At 35.8% G+C, this 18,739-nt stretch overlaps 1 protein-coding gene across 6 annotated transcripts in view; it reads right to left on the bottom strand.

The window, feature by feature from the left end:
* Positions 1 to 18,739, bottom strand: part of VTI1A (vesicle transport through interaction with t-SNAREs 1A) — a 282,907-nt gene that overhangs the window by 216,933 nt on the left and 47,235 nt on the right. For 4 of the 6 annotated variants that reach the window (XM_076339020.1, XM_076339017.1, XM_076339021.1 and 1 more), the window contains exons 4-5: positions 9,607 to 9,684; positions 3,247 to 3,267 (exon numbers count right to left, since the gene is read on the bottom strand). In XM_076339020.1, the coding sequence (XP_076195135.1) occupies positions 3,247 to 3,267; positions 9,607 to 9,684 (99 nt within the window). The remainder of the gene's footprint in view (positions 1 to 3,246; positions 3,268 to 9,606; positions 9,685 to 18,739) is intronic. The other 2 variants (XM_076339019.1, XM_076339022.1) reach the window with 1 other exon arrangement.

The following is an 18,739-nucleotide window of genomic DNA, read 5'->3' as shown; positions in this document are numbered from 1 at the left end:
TTACAATGCTGTAATTGAAATCACGACAGCAACTATAGTGGTGTATGTTCTTAGTACTCATGGTCAATCTAGGCAATTAGTGTTAATTTTGCTTAATTTTCTTTTAAAAGGCACCTTTTCATAACATCTGCTGGTTCCTCTCCATTGCCCATTAGAAGAAAAAAAAAATTAAGTGTAAGCCTGCAGTGCCTTTCTCCAAATACTGCCCCCCCGAATGACATTAAAGAACAACTAGTGTTAAATATTTCAAACTTTGTAAAAAACATCAGAAACCTAACACTATTACATAGATGTCTCTCAAGAAAGAAAAGTAGGAGAGAAGGTGGGGGGGGATATAAAGGAGGAGTTTAGAAGGCAAGAATCCTAAAAGTTAGAGAGGAGATATTTAAAAAAACCAAAAACCAAACAACCCAAAACCTAGGCTGGGCGTGAGCACAAGGAGTAGAACATTATAAATACAGAACAGATGTACAGTGCTGTAGTGGTGTACTGGAAATGAAAAGACTATCCTGCTACGTTAAGGGAGAGGGGGGAAAATAATCAGATTTCACATTACAATGTGGCAGAGCTACCCAACAGAAAAAATCAGCATTTAACTGTATATTTTTATATACTATATAAGCCATGTTTAAGCTAAAAAGTAAATTACAAGCCCACAGTTCAGTTGTCTTACTGCGAGCAATTAGAATAATAAAGCCCTGTGAACTCAGTGCTAACATTAACTCAGAGCTGTTTCTTACTTGATTTCAGAACTTTTCCACCCAAGCCATTCTATAATGAAACCTCGTTTTTATTATAAAGGGTGGTGTTATTTACATTGTTTGGGTTTGGAGGCACCCCGTCCTTCGGTCATGAAATCAGCGCCCTACAGTAGCAGCTGATGCTTTCAACTGCTTCCCACCCTTCCCCAGACTCCTTCTCCCGCAGTATCCCCCACTCTCTGTGAGGTGGGTAGCGAGGTGATTCAGTGCGTCTTGCAGCTTCAGAAACAGCTTCTATCTGGAGTTATATAAGGAAGTTTTGCAAAGTGGCACGCTATCACTAGAGATTTAGTTATTCCATGTGGGCTGGATTCAAACTGAGAACTCAGGAGCTCAAAAGACAGAGCGACACAGCCTCCATGGAAGCCTGTGTACGGCAAGTGTGCTAGAATAGAGCCCTGTAATGAGAGGAAGCGCAGGATTTATTAACAAATAGTGTTGCAAACCACAATTTCTTTTAAGATCAGTTCATACCTCCTTAGGAGAACTATAATTGGGGATGCCTTGATGTTTCACTATGTGACAAGTTAAGAATTATGCCTGAGTCACTGTACTAGCCTTCATTTAAACTTTAATGTGCATTTTGCATTGGGTATAAAAACACCATTGCAATTACAACCTATCCAACACATAGTGGGTACCTCAGCGCAGAGAACAGAATACTAACAATTGTTTTTTAAATTATTTCTCTCTCTACCTGTACAATTTTGATTTAGACAAAATAATAAATCCCTTTATTTAGTTCTACTTGCTGCTGCTGTCACTATATGCAGAGAGAGGAAAAAGTAACTTATGAGGCTAGCAAGGAAAAGCAATAAAGATTACCAGAAGCAATGTCAAAAGTTTTTAGGTGGCTATCAAAGAGGATTTATAAGTTCCAAAAGGTATGACTGAGTTCAGTATAGCTCCCAAGTTGCAGCCCTTTGCAATAACATCTTGAATTTTCTTATTTGCCTTCATAGCTATTTCAAAAAGAAGAGCAGTTAAGTAGCAGATTTGTTCTTTATATCTGATTAAATTTTCAGAGTAAATGTACAAATTAGAAATCTTTATATTTATAAAACTATAATCTATGTTTGCAAGCAAAAATGATCCTACTACATTCTTTTACAAAAGCACAGGAGCAGACGTGCAGATGTTAAAGGGATGAGCAAATGAACCTTGTTCTTCTGAAAAATCTCAGAAATCAGGCTATACAAACCTTTGCACCAATATTGTCATCTGTTTAAATACTGGGACTATTGGGGAGGGGAGCTCAGCAGTGGTGGGAGGGCTTTCATGTGGTTACATGTTTATTTTGTTTAATTTTTTTTGTTAACTGTTTATATATTAATATCAGCTCCACAAGAAGAGGGAAAAATAAAGCATTCAGGGAGCTAGTGAAAGAATTTTTGTATCACAAATATCTTAACTGTTTTTAAGAATTCTCTGTAATTGTCCTTAACCTGGTTACTTTACAATTCTTTGTCATCACCATTTCTAAAACTTACAAATCATTTCCTGCAGAGCTCAGTATTCATTACTGATATGTCTAGGCACACGTTTCAAAAAGAAGATACCAGACAAATACGTGATGTTAAAATACTCGTGCTTCTAAATATATTTATTCAAATACTTCACTGGTTCAAACTCTCTGTACGAAACCCTTCAGAAATGTGACCTGTAAGTAATCTTGACTTTACTGAGACCTTCTTTTTGGCAGCTATCAGGAAATAATAAAAAAAGCAGTTCAGATACCTGCTTTGCTACAGCAGTAAGTAACAGAGGAGTTTAATTTCAGAAAATATACCAAAACATTTGAGGAACTGACCATTAAAACAGGCTTCTCTCTCTAAATATTTATGAGTCATTTTATAACTGGAAGAAAGGTGTTCTGGAATACTGATCTCTAGTGTTACACCTACAGATCTACAGCACTCACAAATAAATAATAAATATTGATATGTGTGCATAGGTCTACCTGTACTGTATTTTCAGTGGGTGTACAATATCCAATATAATACATAAGCTACTTGAATACCTCACACCAAACTCAAAACATTGTGAAATACTGTGTAATTTTTACAGTGTTTCAGCACAGGTTTTTACCAAAGCAATGCTTTCACTTTCAGTACCAGCGTATAAATGTATTTACCCTATCAAAAATTTTGTGATGCAAACATGATTATTACTGTATCTGATTTAATCATGGGTTTCTAGCAGAGATCAAATAATAGGGTTTTTTTCCCCTTCTTTTTCTAGTGCCTTTAAAAAAAATTTCCACTATCAAAGAATGTTAATTTCTAAGGTTTGATCTAGAGATTCCTATGTAAGTATACAATTATTAGGGAAAAAGAGGCACAACAGTGAATATTTTAAAGCAATGTAATCAATATTTTTGCTTTGTGTAGATTTCCCTGCAACAATGAACAAAAAGATCTACTTCAGATTTAGAAACTCAGCTTTAAAGGGAAAGCTAGACAACAAAAAGCAAGAAAGTACTCACCTCTTCACGTAATTTTATCAACTGCAACATGAACGCACAAAAAAGATAAAAAGGAAAGAAATGGCAGGAAAGAAAGATCAGTTGTGTGACAGGATACAGAATTAACATTGACAATTTATCTGTTTACATGTTTAGCATTTAAAAATCACAGACAAACACATTAAAAGAACCTAAACATAGACTACATGCAGAGTTTTTTGAACGAATAAAGATCACTTTCTCACACTGTCACATTAAACAAAGAGAATAGTGTGAAATTCTCTTTTAAACCACATCTAAGACACCATCATGAAATAAAGGGGAATGACTTCATAGAAGTCTATATTATAAAGAAAAAAACAAGTTTACTATTCCTCTCTTCGAAGATTGTACAGCTGAAGTGGTTTTGTATATACAAGTTTTCAGAATGTTTTCTGTATATTTTAGTTGTGACAACTGATTTCTTATTTTACTAGCAGATTTAACTTACTAATAGATGACTGCATCTTTATAGCATGTAACCAGTATTTCAATTTTTATATACCCAAGTTCTAATGTAACTATATTATCTAATTTTATTATTGAACCTCATATAGAGTTTTTTTTCCAGTTAAAAAAAAAATGAAGCGCAGCTTAGTTACATGGCTCAGAATGATGATTTATTGCATAGCATATTTAAAAATAGACAAAGGAATAGGGAACAACATGAAACATATTTCCCTCAGAAAAGACCCATTCCAGGTTCTTAATCCTAGACCACTACACTGTGTGTGTATATATACACACATAGGTGTGTGTGTATACTTATACAGTATATACATTTATATTTATCAATTTATGCTTGTAAGTCAACACAATCTAACACTGTTAATCATATTGCTCTGGCAGGTTTACTATAAAACCAAATAAATCCCCAGTCTGATTATCAAGCTATGTTGTAATATTCTCTCCCCTTAGAGAGACAGATAAATTATTTGTACTGGAACAAAACGTATAATTACTCACAACAAATGTCTGCGTAAGAGTGGCTCTTTATAAAAAATTACAGTTCTCTCACCGATTCCAGTTGAATTCGAAATTACAACAGCTACATCATTATCTCAGTTTATGCTGATACTTCACCTACAGTTTCATAACACTAATTTTCAACACGTGTGTAAGCTGAGAATGTTTACTGCTAATAAAGTCTCGCCAGCATGAAGGAAACAAAAGAACCTCCATTATTCTCTATTGTTTCATATGGCTCATCTAAAACTGAACGTACGCCTCACCCCGTTACCAAAACGGACAACAAGGCTCTAACTAGATGTAATTAGGAGGGCTACTACCACACGGACTTAAACTGAAATGGCTCTTCAGTACATAGCTAAAAGAACTTTCCTAGAATTTGGTATAAAGAAAACTGCATTGTCCGCCAAACCGGCGCTTAAATTCAAGTGCTTGGCCTATCATAAATTGGTCTCTTTCTCCAGATCTCCCCCCCCCTTTTTTCCCCAAAAAGGCAAACATTAAGGCTCTTTAGAACGAGACGATCTGGGAGTTGATCACATAGCTATCTTTTCTTTCTGAGGCCACCATTCTTCAGTTGACTATGATACTTAAAGGGCCAAAGTTTAAAACTACTCTCCCGCAATAGAGCCCGTTTGGGCATGCCACCCTGCTATAATCAATGAGAGTTTTAAAATGCTGCACATTTGTTTTTTCAATAGGTCCCAAACAAAAATGTTCTATCTTGTTTGTGCTGCATGGCTGAATTTAAGCTCTGCATGGGATTTGCAGCTAAGCTAAGTAATGGGAGAGGGTTTGGGTTTTTTTTAACATTGGCTGAAAGATATTCATTCAAATTAACAAAAGATGTATTTTTCCTCCATTTAACAATGCTCTTGATGAAATTGTGTTACCTTTACTTTTCTATTTTGAAACATTATGTTTATTATGCTCACCGCTCAACTGTAAACAGCATTAAGCCGTGTGCAGCCACCATTTTAGGTTATGATAATCAGCATATTTTTGAAACAAAGGTGTTTTTTTTTTTTTTCAATACAGAATTCGATACAAGAGGTAATCTGTTCCTTTGTAGGCTAAAAAAAAAATCTGGTTTACGCTGGTTTGAACCAGTGGAATCTCTTGTGGCTAAGCCTTCTGCTGTGACTAAAATCAAAACTGTGCCGCAGAGAGCGAGGGAGCAAGATGGGATGTGTGCCTCTGTGTGTGTGTGTGAGCGCACGCGTGCGTGTGTGTGTCTGTGAGGCACGTCACGTGACATAGAAAACTACCAAATTTTTTTTAAAAAGCTGATAACGCTACCGCCGTCTCTGTCCGCATATAGATAACGAATAAATGCTGAACTCTATTAAACGCCCTTTACACATTATCGTGGGTCGAACACACAATTTTCTGAACTTATGATGACAGTCTATTTATTTTGCTATAAACCCTCGGCATGTAACGAACAGATTTGTGTCTGGTAATGATCTGCTCTGCCAGGGCTATATGAAATGATACCGACCTTCTTTAGATCTTGGGGAATTAAATTGACCAACTTCACCCCCTGGTCTGTAGCTGAAGTTTGACACACTTTATGCACAGCAAGCCCAAATCTAATATTATCAGAACTTTGTAGTCAGAAATTAAGTAGCCACAAAATATTTGTTCACCACAAATCACATATACAGCGTATGTGTATACGGACACGCAATTTAACCTAATGCGAACTTATTAATGAACATAGTTGCGAAAGAGAAAGGAATACTATTATATTTCAAGGAAGTTGGCAATACTGTACCTGACACTATTTTGGTCGAGAAGGATTTCTGACTGAACCCAACATATACTTTCTAAAAAACATATGAATCACCACATAAAACAGTTCTATGATTATTAAAGTGAAGCCACAACTTTAAGTAGTGTATCATTGCACTGAAAAGCTCAAAACTTTCAAGGGGTTTGATAAACATTGGTGGCCAGAATGACAAATAAGACTTGAAAGTAACAGAGCCCGTTTAAGACCACTCCTGAAAAATAAATAACAACCCAATGCATACAGTAGGTTTTTGGGTTTGGGGTTGTGAGGTGGGGTTTTTTTGATGGGAGAAGGGATGTCTCCTGATTCTCAACCTCTGTATGTGCCTCATCTGACTACATTCACCCGATTTAAATTAAGAATAAATTAATGTATACTAAGCAATGACTTTACTAAACCCTAAATGCATTAAGAACATTATGCCACTATTTATCTCATCAAACAAAGATGCATTTATTTAAAAAAAAAAAAAAAGCTTTGAATAGCAGTATTGTATGATTCTTATAACTTCTTACAAGAAGTTTCTATATGCTTTATCTGGTAAAATTAGTTAAATCTCGGTATAATCATTATAAGGCCACGGTATTCTACATTGTTGTCATCTACATATGATGACAGCTACTTATAGGAGACATTTAGGAAAAAATATGATGACAGAAGACCAATCATAATTTGCTAATTCTTCAGTCTGTTCTTTGTACTTCAATCTTTCTGCTTGGGAGAACAACTGGAAACTCATACCTATGAACCTATTCATTACAGCTTATAACTTGGCTGTGTTTTGCTGTAACTGTACCTTTGAAACTCAACTCAAAAAACAGAAGTTGAATACAGAAAGGATCCAAATTGTGCTCCATTTATTTCTAGACACTTAATATGGTTGTACTAGCCAGTATACATCAAGTTCCTTTTCGTCTTCTCCCTCCACCAAAAATGTTTTGCAAATGTTTATCATGATGACAAAGACCATACCTAAAATGCACAGCTCATATCTCTTGTTTCCCTTGCATAACACCCCAGTCTAACCAGATATTCAGCATTTCTATTTGCAGATTTTACCAGTATTTGTGGATTGGTACAGGAGCAATTCTGAGCTGGCAACTTTTTTCAACAACTCCTTTGTCAGAAGAGGAATCCCTCCTCTCCTCTCCTCTTTCAAAGTTTGGTGACTGAACTGGGGGAAAAAAACCCCACCACCTTCCAGTTTAACTAATTCAACCTAACCCACACTGATTGGTAAGTGAAAGTCCCATAAGATTGGAGTGAGGGTCAGTCCATCTACCTATATTTATTTCCATCAGACAAAATTAAAGCAAGAATTTGAAACATCTTCAGATACTTTATACGGCTGTAAGTTATACCTGGGCGTCCTTTCATCATCTAGTTCAAGCTTTCTATTAATATAATAATGTGCAAGAGCGAAAGTGTATTAGTCCTGGGGTTACCGAGTTAAATACATCGAGATAACATGTTCACTAGATAGTAAGTACCCAAACCTTACACTTGATTTGGATAGCTGCACGTTCTGATACGCTCAACATCAGACTGAAGTTCTTGCACTAACTGCTTGTACTCATAACTACATGCATATAAGATAAGTACAAATATAAATAATGATATTTCGTAAGAAAAAGACTGTAGTATTGATTATTGGAACAACACAATAAATAATATTTTTAAAAATACTGGCATTCACATATTTAAAAGAAGTTAGTTGACTCCTTTATGGTGATATTTCATAACATTTTTCAAGGAAGAAAAGAAAGAAATTCAGAACTTTCAAAGGTATGGGGGTAACAATTTCAAGCTGGGTTACTACATAAACTCCTTTAACACCCAAAATTTTCTTCCATTTAAAAAGTGGTCATTTAGAAGAAAAAACTCACGTTGACAAATGGTTGAAAGTATCATTTGGTTCCTTGAGATGAGACCATGTTGCTTCCATCAAGTTTAGAAAAAAGATCATAACTTGCAAAAAGTGCACGTGAACCAGTTATTTAACCATTCTTTAAAAAGCGAAAATAAAATATTTTATCTCACCCCTACACATAGGGTATTCTGTTACAAGTAAAGCTTATCACAATTGCCCTTTTATGTCTGAATTCACACAATTTTTTCTTGAAATGTAAAAATAGCAGCACCTTAAAAGAAATAAAATGTGAATCTTAACACTTTCACTGGACTGAGTTTACGATCATGACGTGCAGACTGCGAAACTCTTTTCCCTGAAATCATCCTTTCCATAAACTCATTTTTTAGAGATATAAACCCCTCATTATTTTATTCAAATTTTGGAATCTCCCCTTGCTATGACATATAAATATGAAGATTAGTATCTTTTAAATTTGACCCTTCACATAGATACTACAGCTGCTGTACACTACAGAGTCTACAGATATATTGTATGCTGTGTATAATTTCATTAATATATGTACTAAAGTCTATTACAGACTTTAAAACTTACACAGTACATTTAAAATACTGTATAAGATTAAGGCTTAAGGAGTCTGTGTTTTAAAATTCATTGTACTGGGATAAGTCTCCAGGTCTTTCTTTTTTCCAGTCCTTAGTGGAACAGAGCTTATATTGAGGGTAGAAGATACTAAAAATTTTAGAACGTGGTTCTGTTCCATTTCCTTATTTAATACTGCATTTATCAAGTAACATTTAAACGAGCTTCACTTTCACTACCAAAATAATTTAAATTCTATCTGGTCAGAAGAGAAAATCTGATATTTAAGAAAACTTTCAACTAACTTCTAACTCAGAATGCACAACTTTCATTACAGCTGACATGATTTGTAAAAAGAAAGAAACATTCTGCTTTCAGACACAGCTTGTCAAACAAGTTTCAGCACCAAAAGAAATATTAACAGGTAGGTCAAATTCCCCTGAATTTAATGTTGCCTTTCTAATTTTCAGTAGTCTAGTAGGATCCTCACTGTAGTGTCCAGAACAACAATACGGGTACAAGATTTAAAAAAAGCCTCAGGATTATCAAGCTTTCCTTCATTAAAAGAGATGGATAGCACTCTGCATTCTAGTACAACATGCATTATGAAAGCATGCTTTTATTAGTACAACTTGTGTTTTTGGTACAAGGAGAGAAAATCTGTTTAGGGAAGGAATCACACAAGGAAACTGAGTGGGATACTCCCTAATTCTGAGAGCGCACTTTCATTTGTTTTGCCTGCCAGTGTTGATTTAATTATACTGCATTATTATCAAAGCTGCATTATGTACTTTTTTTATTCCTTTTACATGTGTTTGAGGTGAAGACCTTGGCTTTGTCGGCAAACAGCGCGTTTCAAGTTATTTCTTAAGTACTAAATAATAAAGAAAAGAGAAGAAAAGATTTTTTTTTAAGATAGCAGACAGTGATCACAAGTTAAAGGGTTAAATGTAAGATCTCCAAGAAACATTTTGAAGTTGATTAAGACCCCAGCTTTGCATTAAACAGTATCACTTCCACATGAGTTGTTGCTAATGCTGTTAAGGAGCAGCTTGAGAAGCCCAGTGTGCCAGTGACCTCCTTCACCCTCCAGCCACCCACTAGGGCTTCTTGATTAGCATCCTACCTGGTTCTCTGAGGAATTCCCATCATCCCCTAGGAGCTCATTCCGCACCTCATCACTGTAGGCGATCCGTGACCTTTTCTGTAAAACAAAAAGAAAAAAGGGTTAGGAAGTAAAGCTCCGAAGCCATTGGTATCAAGGCTGATCATCTTAAACCTCGAGAGCCCCCTAATGGATACCTATTTGATATTAAAAAAAAAAAATCCGCAAATAAAAGTTATTAAAAAGTTCAACTGCTGTATTTTGACAAATTTGCATGGCAAAAGCTTAGCATTTCTAAAACAGTCACATCCTCAACTTTTCGGCAATGAAAGCAGCTTCAGTGAAGCTCAAGGTACATAATGTGTGATCCCAGTTCTGACAGTCAGGTAACCTTGACAAGCAATATACACTAATATCAGAAGCATTGAAGAAACGCATGTGTAGGAACCAAATGTATTTTTCTGAAGAACACTAGCTAGCTGGACGCCAAACCCAGAGTAACACTGCAGTAATGCCATTAAATAGGAAAGGAAGACTGAGCTTTTCCCATATGAAAAAACAAAAACCTGAACAACACACATTTGACAAAACTGGTTGAACTTAAAGATGTAGAAAATTAACAAGTGTTTCCTATGCTGCTAAGGCTATGAAGGCCTATGGGGAAAGGACCAGAAATCAAAGGGCAAAAGAAAGCAGAGAAAACAGCAGTACGAGGAAACATTGGTTTATAGCAGTAGTTCATGGAAACACCACAAAAGTGAGACAGTCATTCATTAGATCATTATGACAGACAGTCGTTACTCACAGCTTATGAGCACCAGATTTGCTCATGAACTGATCATCATATTGATTCTAAACTAGATCAAGTGCCGAGCAATGGAAAGCAGATGTCTGAAGATTACCAAGGTAGCACAACATTCAATGGAACAAGTCCATAAAGAGAACATCAGCCCAGCTTTCAATTTCTTTGTTGGCCAAGTAACAGGTCCTTAGTCGGTTAATATTCCTACATTCACCACTAAAAGAGAGAAAGGATTTTTAACATATTGTCTAAAATCTTTTTATATTTGAGTGCAGTTATGATCAATTTTACACTTCATCAGAGGAAGAAACCCAAGAGTAGCAAGAACTAAGCCGTAGGGCCTTCCTTTATCGACGGGAGCTTCCCTCACACTCTGCCGTGGTAGTCACTACCAGTAGGAACTCAGCAAAAACAAATCCCTCCTCAAACCTTCCCTAATTGGTCAATCATGCCAAAAAATGTGCTTGGGACTGGGGCACAGCAAACAACCCACTAGAAATTATATTGAGCAGAAGGAAATTCATTACCTTTGTGACAAAGAAGTTTGGAAGCGGGTCACCCCTTACGCTAGGAACCTCGCAGCGGAGTAAGCCTTGTATTGGTCATCTCAGAGCAATACATTTTAGCTTTTTATCCTGTGTAGTTCACCCTTTATTACCATCATAATCGTTACAATGCTTACCAATTTGTGATTCAGTTGCTCGTGTTCGGATCTAGATTATATACTGAAGCTACAGATGTACGTAGCAAGGACAAAGCATACCACGGACCTACTACAAGAGCTGAATTGTGCCAAATCTTTTGGAGATCTCAGCTGTCACAGTTTCATACTAACCAAGCTGAAGAAGTCTACAGCATTAAAGGAAATGAGAACCTTTAAACAGGCTGTGGTATCAGAGCTGCCTGTTTAAATTATTCATTTCATCACTATGGGGGACTAAAACACTCCACAGTATGCAAGAATATCATATGGAGATAGGTTTTGTTTTTCTCTTTTTTCACCAAAAGCCAACAAATTGGCATAGATTGCTCAATTATATTATTTTCCTATTTTTATTTGATACACATCAAACAAGGAAGGAAATTACAAATATATACCCATAAATACCTAATCTTCTTTTCTGATTAAGATTCAATCTTCCCATTTGAGGTCTAGTAGTTCAACTGTACAGTCTCTCCCAATTTCACAAAATGACTCAGCCCCATTGATTCTGTTAGTGTTGAATGTATTTATCATTATTAGACTGAGATGAGGAGCGTAATGCTTCATAAGCTTGTTCTCCAGTGAACAAGTTGCCTAATTATATGTAGAGACTGAGATGGTCCTTGGTTACACATAATTTATTTGAAAGATTTAACTGGCTGATATTCTCATTCATAAGAGCCTGCATGGAAGAAAGGAAAAAGAATATTCTTCACGGGAAAGAAATAAATGTTAATAGCAATACAATTTTTAGAGGCCCTTTATATCCTCTATATCATCATGACTGAACTTAATAAATATATTTGTATCATTGTTCTTTTATTGAAATAACCTGTCATGATCTGAAAATCAGCAATTATATTAAAAGAAATAACCCTTTGACTACAATTAGGTATAACTCTTTGCCATAATCAATAAATAATTTGATACTACTTTTGATCACAGTTTCACTACCAAATGAATCAATAATATAAAAGGAAATGCCTTTGAACTAAAGTGTTCATTTGTTCTTTCAGAACTTATCCAAAATATCAATAACTTGAATTACTATTCTTATTTTTATTAAAGTAATATTGGCTAACACTTTTAAATGTGGCTATCAAAATTAGTTCAGTTTGTCCGAACTCAGTAATTAAATAATTTTTAGATTTTTTTTTTTTTTTTTAGTTCGTAACTATCAGCTGTTTATAAATATGTACTTTAGCCAAATGCAAGAATGATAGTTTGAGCTGGAAATGTCACACACTCTGCTACAGTTTGAAGGAACCCAATTCATAATGCATTTTATAAATAGTTAATGACTTCTATACATAAGCTAACCAGGCAAATCAAGAAATTGTCAACATTTTTAGTCTTAGTTGTCAGTTACCACTGTCTACTGGTACTTTATATGTATGTTTCTAGAAAAGACAGAAGCTTTACAGAGTTTGTAAATCAAGGCATTTCTGGGCAGCTCAATATAGGTTTAAGAGGTTCTGTGTGCAGTTTTTTGTCTGTAAAGGTCTGTCATATATAGAAGTTTTCCTTGTATTTTGTATTTTTTATATATACATAGACAAAAAGTGTAAGTACACAAGTGTTTTTTAACTCAGTGTACATGTTTGCATTCAAATGTAGCATGCACAAGAACACCCGACGACACAAAAGGGTTAAGCTACTCTCTACAAGAACTTCAAGACAGAGAAAGTTTCAGGGGCTGTTTTAAATGTACTACAGTACCCAGACCTTCTGACAAGGAAGAATTTCTGATTCCAGGCAGATCGCTCTTGGTTTATGAACAGGATTTTTGCATACTGATTGGGTGATTTTCTTAAAGCCCTGTTCAAACAGATACACTTGCTCAGTTCTGTCTAGCAATTTGGCTTTAAACAATCTGTCTACTTGACCCAAGCTTTAACATTTCCCAACAGAACTGAATGTGTTCATGGGCAAGCACAGCTAAATTAGAATTGAAATGAATTAACTCAGCTTAAACTAATTAAGATCTGTGATCTGCAGAACCACCCCCCTGTATGATTCTACATGTGAAGTAGGGTACATGTAACCAGACTGTAAGAATTCTGCTATACTACTAATCTGAGCATAACAATGAAGTTCGTCTATTACTAAAGCATATGAGAAGTTAATTTCCATGGCCTACACATGGCAAAGCAATTGCTTAAATTGCCTCACCTGGGAATTTAATACAATGTTATCATCAGACCAGCCACACTGTAAATAGATTTATAATGCTTTCCATGTGCTAGGCTAGGTTGCATATGAATTAAGTAATGATCTGGTATTATAATACAATCAGCTAGTTCCCACACCTGGCAGACAGGATATTTTGCTAAATTACTACCTATACAGATACATCACAACACAAAAACAGAAAAGGCAATGGGAAGAGAAACAATCTACATGGTGTATGACTGATTTTTAGAGTCATACAGGTAACCAAATAAGATGTAGATAGAAAGAGGTATCCAAAATAATCTGCTTCCAACATCTGCTCAACAGAACGCATACTTATTCACTTCTATTCAATTTTGGCCTAATTTTCCGCATTCTATACTTTAATTACTCATCCACATTCTGAAATGTTCCCATTAGTGAAGGCCAGAACTAGCCAATGCCCCCTCACTCCAACGCACTTTCAGCAATCAGCCAAATAATTGATATAAAGTATTGCACATTTTCATACCTGAATTAAAGAACAGCTTTCTTCCTCCTAAATGCTAAGCAGCCCCCTGAACAGCCAAGCAAACCTAGGTGCGTTTCAGACAAAAGGCCCAGCAAATCCTTTTGCCCCAGCCTCTCCATTTTTCAGGCTCAATGTTTTAAGAACAAATTAAACAGATTTTTTTGGTGAAATATGTGTAAACAAACAAAAAGGGTTTTTTATCCACAAACATCTGTTTTCATAGAAAATTCATCAGAATTTCCTGGTATATATAAATGGTTTAAAAAATCTTCAGGCATCTGTTTCAGTGTTTGGCCCTGCTCTAGATGTAAATAAATACTCAAGAATAGCATAACCAGAAATAATTTGTAGGAATAAATTAGATTTTTTTTTGTGTGTTCTTTGAGAGTAGTCAGTTTTGCCATTGCTCTTGCTAAAAGCAAGGTGAAAAAAGTGACCTGATCTTCAAATGGACTGCTAAGTACTGCAGAATTTACACTTTCATCTCTGCCTTTCAGAATAGATACTTAACTACTTTAAGCTGAGCAGAAACGGAAAGGATACAGTTCAACAAATTTGGAAGAAAAATAAGTGATCCTAGTTAACAAAGCTTATATTTAAACAGAAACACGAAAACACTTCTTCAGGAAATAAAATAATGGAAATTGCTTAAGAAATTGTGTTCAAACTTCAGTTTTCAAAACTTCTACATTTCTCTATAAAGGTGATCCAGGAACAATAGACTAGACACTTCAGACTGCAATTTGAAAGGGGTTTTCCTGTTCCTAAGTAGCTTAGTTTTTATCGATTGTGTGTAAGAAGCAGGAAAATGATTACATAGCGCTAATATACAACCTGATGCAATGCTGGACTTTCAAGCATTTCCTTATGAAAATAAAAAAACAAAACTGATACAGTTCTGTCGAAAAGGAAATAAAAACTATTCTACAAATCCTATGAAACTTCTGATTGAAAGAATCAATTCAACAGTACATCTTGGCTGGCAAAAGTCAATACCTAAGCCACTCCCGATCTTGCCTGCCCTCCCTGAATGCACACAAAAAAGATTGCAGGTAAGTCCGAAAGAGAAATGCACAACTTAAAACCTGTATTCTGCTACACCGCCAAATGTCGTTGGCTTCCTACAACAGCAGAGAGAAATCAAACTTCAAGTGCTAATGTGAAATTAACGCACAGATACTATCACCCATTTTAAGCAGAAGTCACAGGTCTTTAAATCTTCTTTTCAATAATCATCATCAAACACACTTTTAGTTTCATTATGGGGTGAGGGCAGGGAGGAAGGTCAAGCAAACCCCCATGAGGATACAACACATTGTATTATGTTGGTCATGAAAAATGCAGCTTCTGCCCACAAAACTACTTCCATCTCAAACTCATGACCAGTGGACCATGTATGTCACCAACATGGCTGATGCTTAAACAACCTGCTAGATTGCACGTGCTGTAGGTAGGGAAGAAAACAGGTGACCTGTGAGAGAATTGTAACTCATCGTTTCTGTGAATATAAGGAGTAACACAGGATGATTTCTATTGTGCAAAAGACATTTGTATTTAGAAAAACAGCTTATATCTACCTGGGCTCTGCCTTTTAAACTTAATAACTTAGACAAGGAAGGATATTTCAAAATTCAAAAGTCTGGAACTGACCTCTCCCCCCTTCTATTTTTTAGAGGATGCTCGAAAATTCACTACCATTGCTTCCAATTGAACAAGACCACATCTACAGAAAAGTAATATAACGAAATACAAGAGTTATAAATCCAAACATGGAAAACTTCAGATAAGCATTGCTTGGGCTTGGATAGCACTCTCCAAACATAATGAATAACTCCCCGTAGCCTCGTGTTTATACAAATTTATTTTTTTTTTAATTATAACTACTCATCTTTTTGCTTGTTTGAATTACCACGCCCTATTACTAAATCTTGGTCCCTATGTATCCACTACTTTATTCTTTCACCAGAATTCAGTTTCCCCAAGGTGCTTTCAGCTTTGGGCTGTTCTGCAGAACAGTTTGTCTGCCTTTTTACTCTTGCGCCATAATCTCAAAAAAATATGCCAGGCATCAGCTGACACATGAAGGGTGACTGAGTATTCCTGCAAATTTGACTGTAACCTCTCTGTAGGCCAACATAGTGATGTCTGCCTTTTGCACTGCTGACTTGCAGCTATTCTGCTATCTACTATTACCTACGTGTGCTAGTCTGTTCCTGTAATATGCTTTTTGGTACTCTAATTTCAGTATTTCATACAACTCCTTCCTATTGATTCCTTCAAATAACCATTATTATACTATCATATGTCATTATAAAACCTATCTTTACACATCTACTTAGCTGGCTAAGTTAACCAACTTGCTATTCAGTCAATGGAAATTCCTCTAAATTGTGCATGAGATCACTCGAGTTCATTCCTTCTCAGATTCACCTTCCAGAAAAGCCTAGTGCTTCCCTCTAACCACGCTGTGTGTGTTCAAAGACCAGTCTGATAATCTAGCTTGCTAAATTAAAAGTTGGTGTTAGTTAGCACATAATAAAGTGGTGTTAGTGCCCTTTGCCTTGATATGTATAGCAAATATTGGCATATATTTGCCTAATTTGTTGACAAAGGTTTTGCAACTTGCAGCTCCTTTTTTACCACAGTCATTTCAATCAGCAACGCTGGAAGAAAAGGCAAGAACAAGGTTGGAGAGGGGAGAACACTCTCTCTCCCCAACTCAGATGACAGTTTGAAAATAAAGATACCTCAGCTGTAAGACCACACCTGATACAGGTTCAAAGTTATTCACAACTTGACTATTTGGGTGTCGAGGGTCTAAGTGGGATAAATTCTGTTGTCTATAGCATAGGTCCACGCTTAGACTTGGAGGCAAAAGGGACATGTCTCGACGGTGGCATCAACAGAAAATTTGGATGCAAAGAATAGGAACAGCCAAAAGTAAGCCACTGTTGTTGACAGATAAATTGATCCTCAACTCACGTTCAGGCTAATCTGCAGAAATGTTTAAGGATGTCAATATGATCACATAAGACAATTCAGTCTCTATATCAAATCCTAGAAGACTCTCACTCCTAAAACACATTTTAAAAAGTCACATCAGGCATTGGAAGTCAGTCACTAATGTCATATAGGCTGCTATTCTTCTCCAGAAGTCTCTGCTAGATAAAAGTAACTTCAATTTAAAGATCAGCAAAACTAGGCTACAAACATAAGCCTATTTTGAGTATGGTTTAACTGCAGCAGATCTTTGCACTTAGAACTGGCATATGCACATAATAAATGTACATGTAAGAGCTACAAGTTTCTCTGCAAAATTACCTTATAGGGAAAATTGTTAAGGATAATGGTGGAATAGAGAACTCCTAGTGCCTTTTTTCAGTACAACACCAAGCTTATGTTTCTTTCATGAAATCTTCATTGGTCATCTCAACTCATCTCCTTGTTGTAATGACCAAACTCATATATTATAGTGGTTCCTTTTTTTTTTTTTTTCAATAAAAGCTTGCTTTCGTTCCTTTTTTCCTTTCTTTTTCTTTTTTTAATAATGCTTATTACCAGGCATTTTATCCAACATATGCTATTTAGAAGACAAGGAACAACTACACATCAGAATCATGTACTTCAGAATGTCTTGTGGTTCAAAGACTTTATGCTGTGTCGTAGGTTCATAATTAACATAAACGTATGCTAAATCTTTGAGACGGAAGATAAACTCCAGTGTGTTGGACCAACAGACAGATTAACCGAGAAAATGAAAATATGGAGCCATTTTCCTCCAAGGGGAGAAGTTTATACTATAAGGGCCAACCTTTAAAGAGAGTGCTCCCAAAGCCAGTGAAGAAGGGAGAAAAAAAATCTTAAGGAGGCTTAAGATTTTTTAATTAGCTCACACCATGGTAAAGGATGATAAACATCTCGGATAAACCAAAACTTGAAATGTTCATTAGAACATCTTTGTTTCAGCTGGTATTTCCATCTGGAGCCTAGGTTCCCGTTGCTAACAGTAACAAGACATCTGCTGGTACTTTCCACCAGCTCCTTCCTTTTCCAGAATGAAGCGTCCAAGCGTTACTTCCTTCCTCCATTTGTTACTTAATTGTCTTTATCAGCCTGTACCTGCACTCCCTGGCCAGACACTACGGACATCGGCAACTGTAATGAAAATCTATAATTGGGCTGAAGCAGTTTCCATTCTTGAATGCTACCATCATCTTTTTCAGCTCTCTCACTCCCTGGATTTCTAACAGTGGGTAAAGCCTAGGTATTTTTTAGGCTTTTAGGCTTTCCAGTTAAAAGTACAATTTTGCTACTGAGCTCAGGTCTATTAATAAATTATACATTTTGTCCAACTCCAAGAGTAGAAAACAAAAGGAAGCCATAAAGACAGATCTCATTTTGGACACTTAAAATGAGGGCAAGGCAGATGAATCAAATGTTTCCAAGGCAGCCGTTTTGTCCCACCTGCATTTGTGCCACTCTGATAGGATCTATTTTAAACCAAAGAAACTTAAGCAGGCCTTTCCAAAAATACTTTTTAGTGCATAAAAAGCTATTTTAGGCACTGTCTTTTTTTTCACTGAGCATAACACGCTCTCTCAGAGGCATCTTTCCACCTGTATACCAATACATGTTTTTTAATTTCTGAAAATAATACACAGAATAAGAAAATCTCAGTTAGCCCTAAAAATACAAATCATAATAAATATGAAAAACCCTATTCAATGAGAGAAGCAGAGGATAATTTCTGACTTCACCATTAAATATAAAATAAAATAATGCTTGATGAAAAGAATAATTAAATAGAAAAATAGCATAATTAAGGTGGTTTGCATAGAAATGTACCCACATGGTGCTCATTCTGTGTATTTCAATGCAAGTATTTTGGACCATAAGCACATTAGCTCAAACTATTGATTAATAAAAAGGAAAATGAAAAATACTTTGTGTATAACACAGCCCAGTC

Source organism: Aptenodytes patagonicus, chromosome 5 (assembly GCF_965638725.1).
Source record: "Aptenodytes patagonicus chromosome 5, bAptPat1.pri.cur, whole genome shotgun sequence".
Lineage (NCBI taxonomy): Eukaryota > Metazoa > Chordata > Aves > Sphenisciformes > Spheniscidae > Aptenodytes > Aptenodytes patagonicus.
This window is presented reverse-complemented; position numbering and strand designations above follow the sequence as displayed.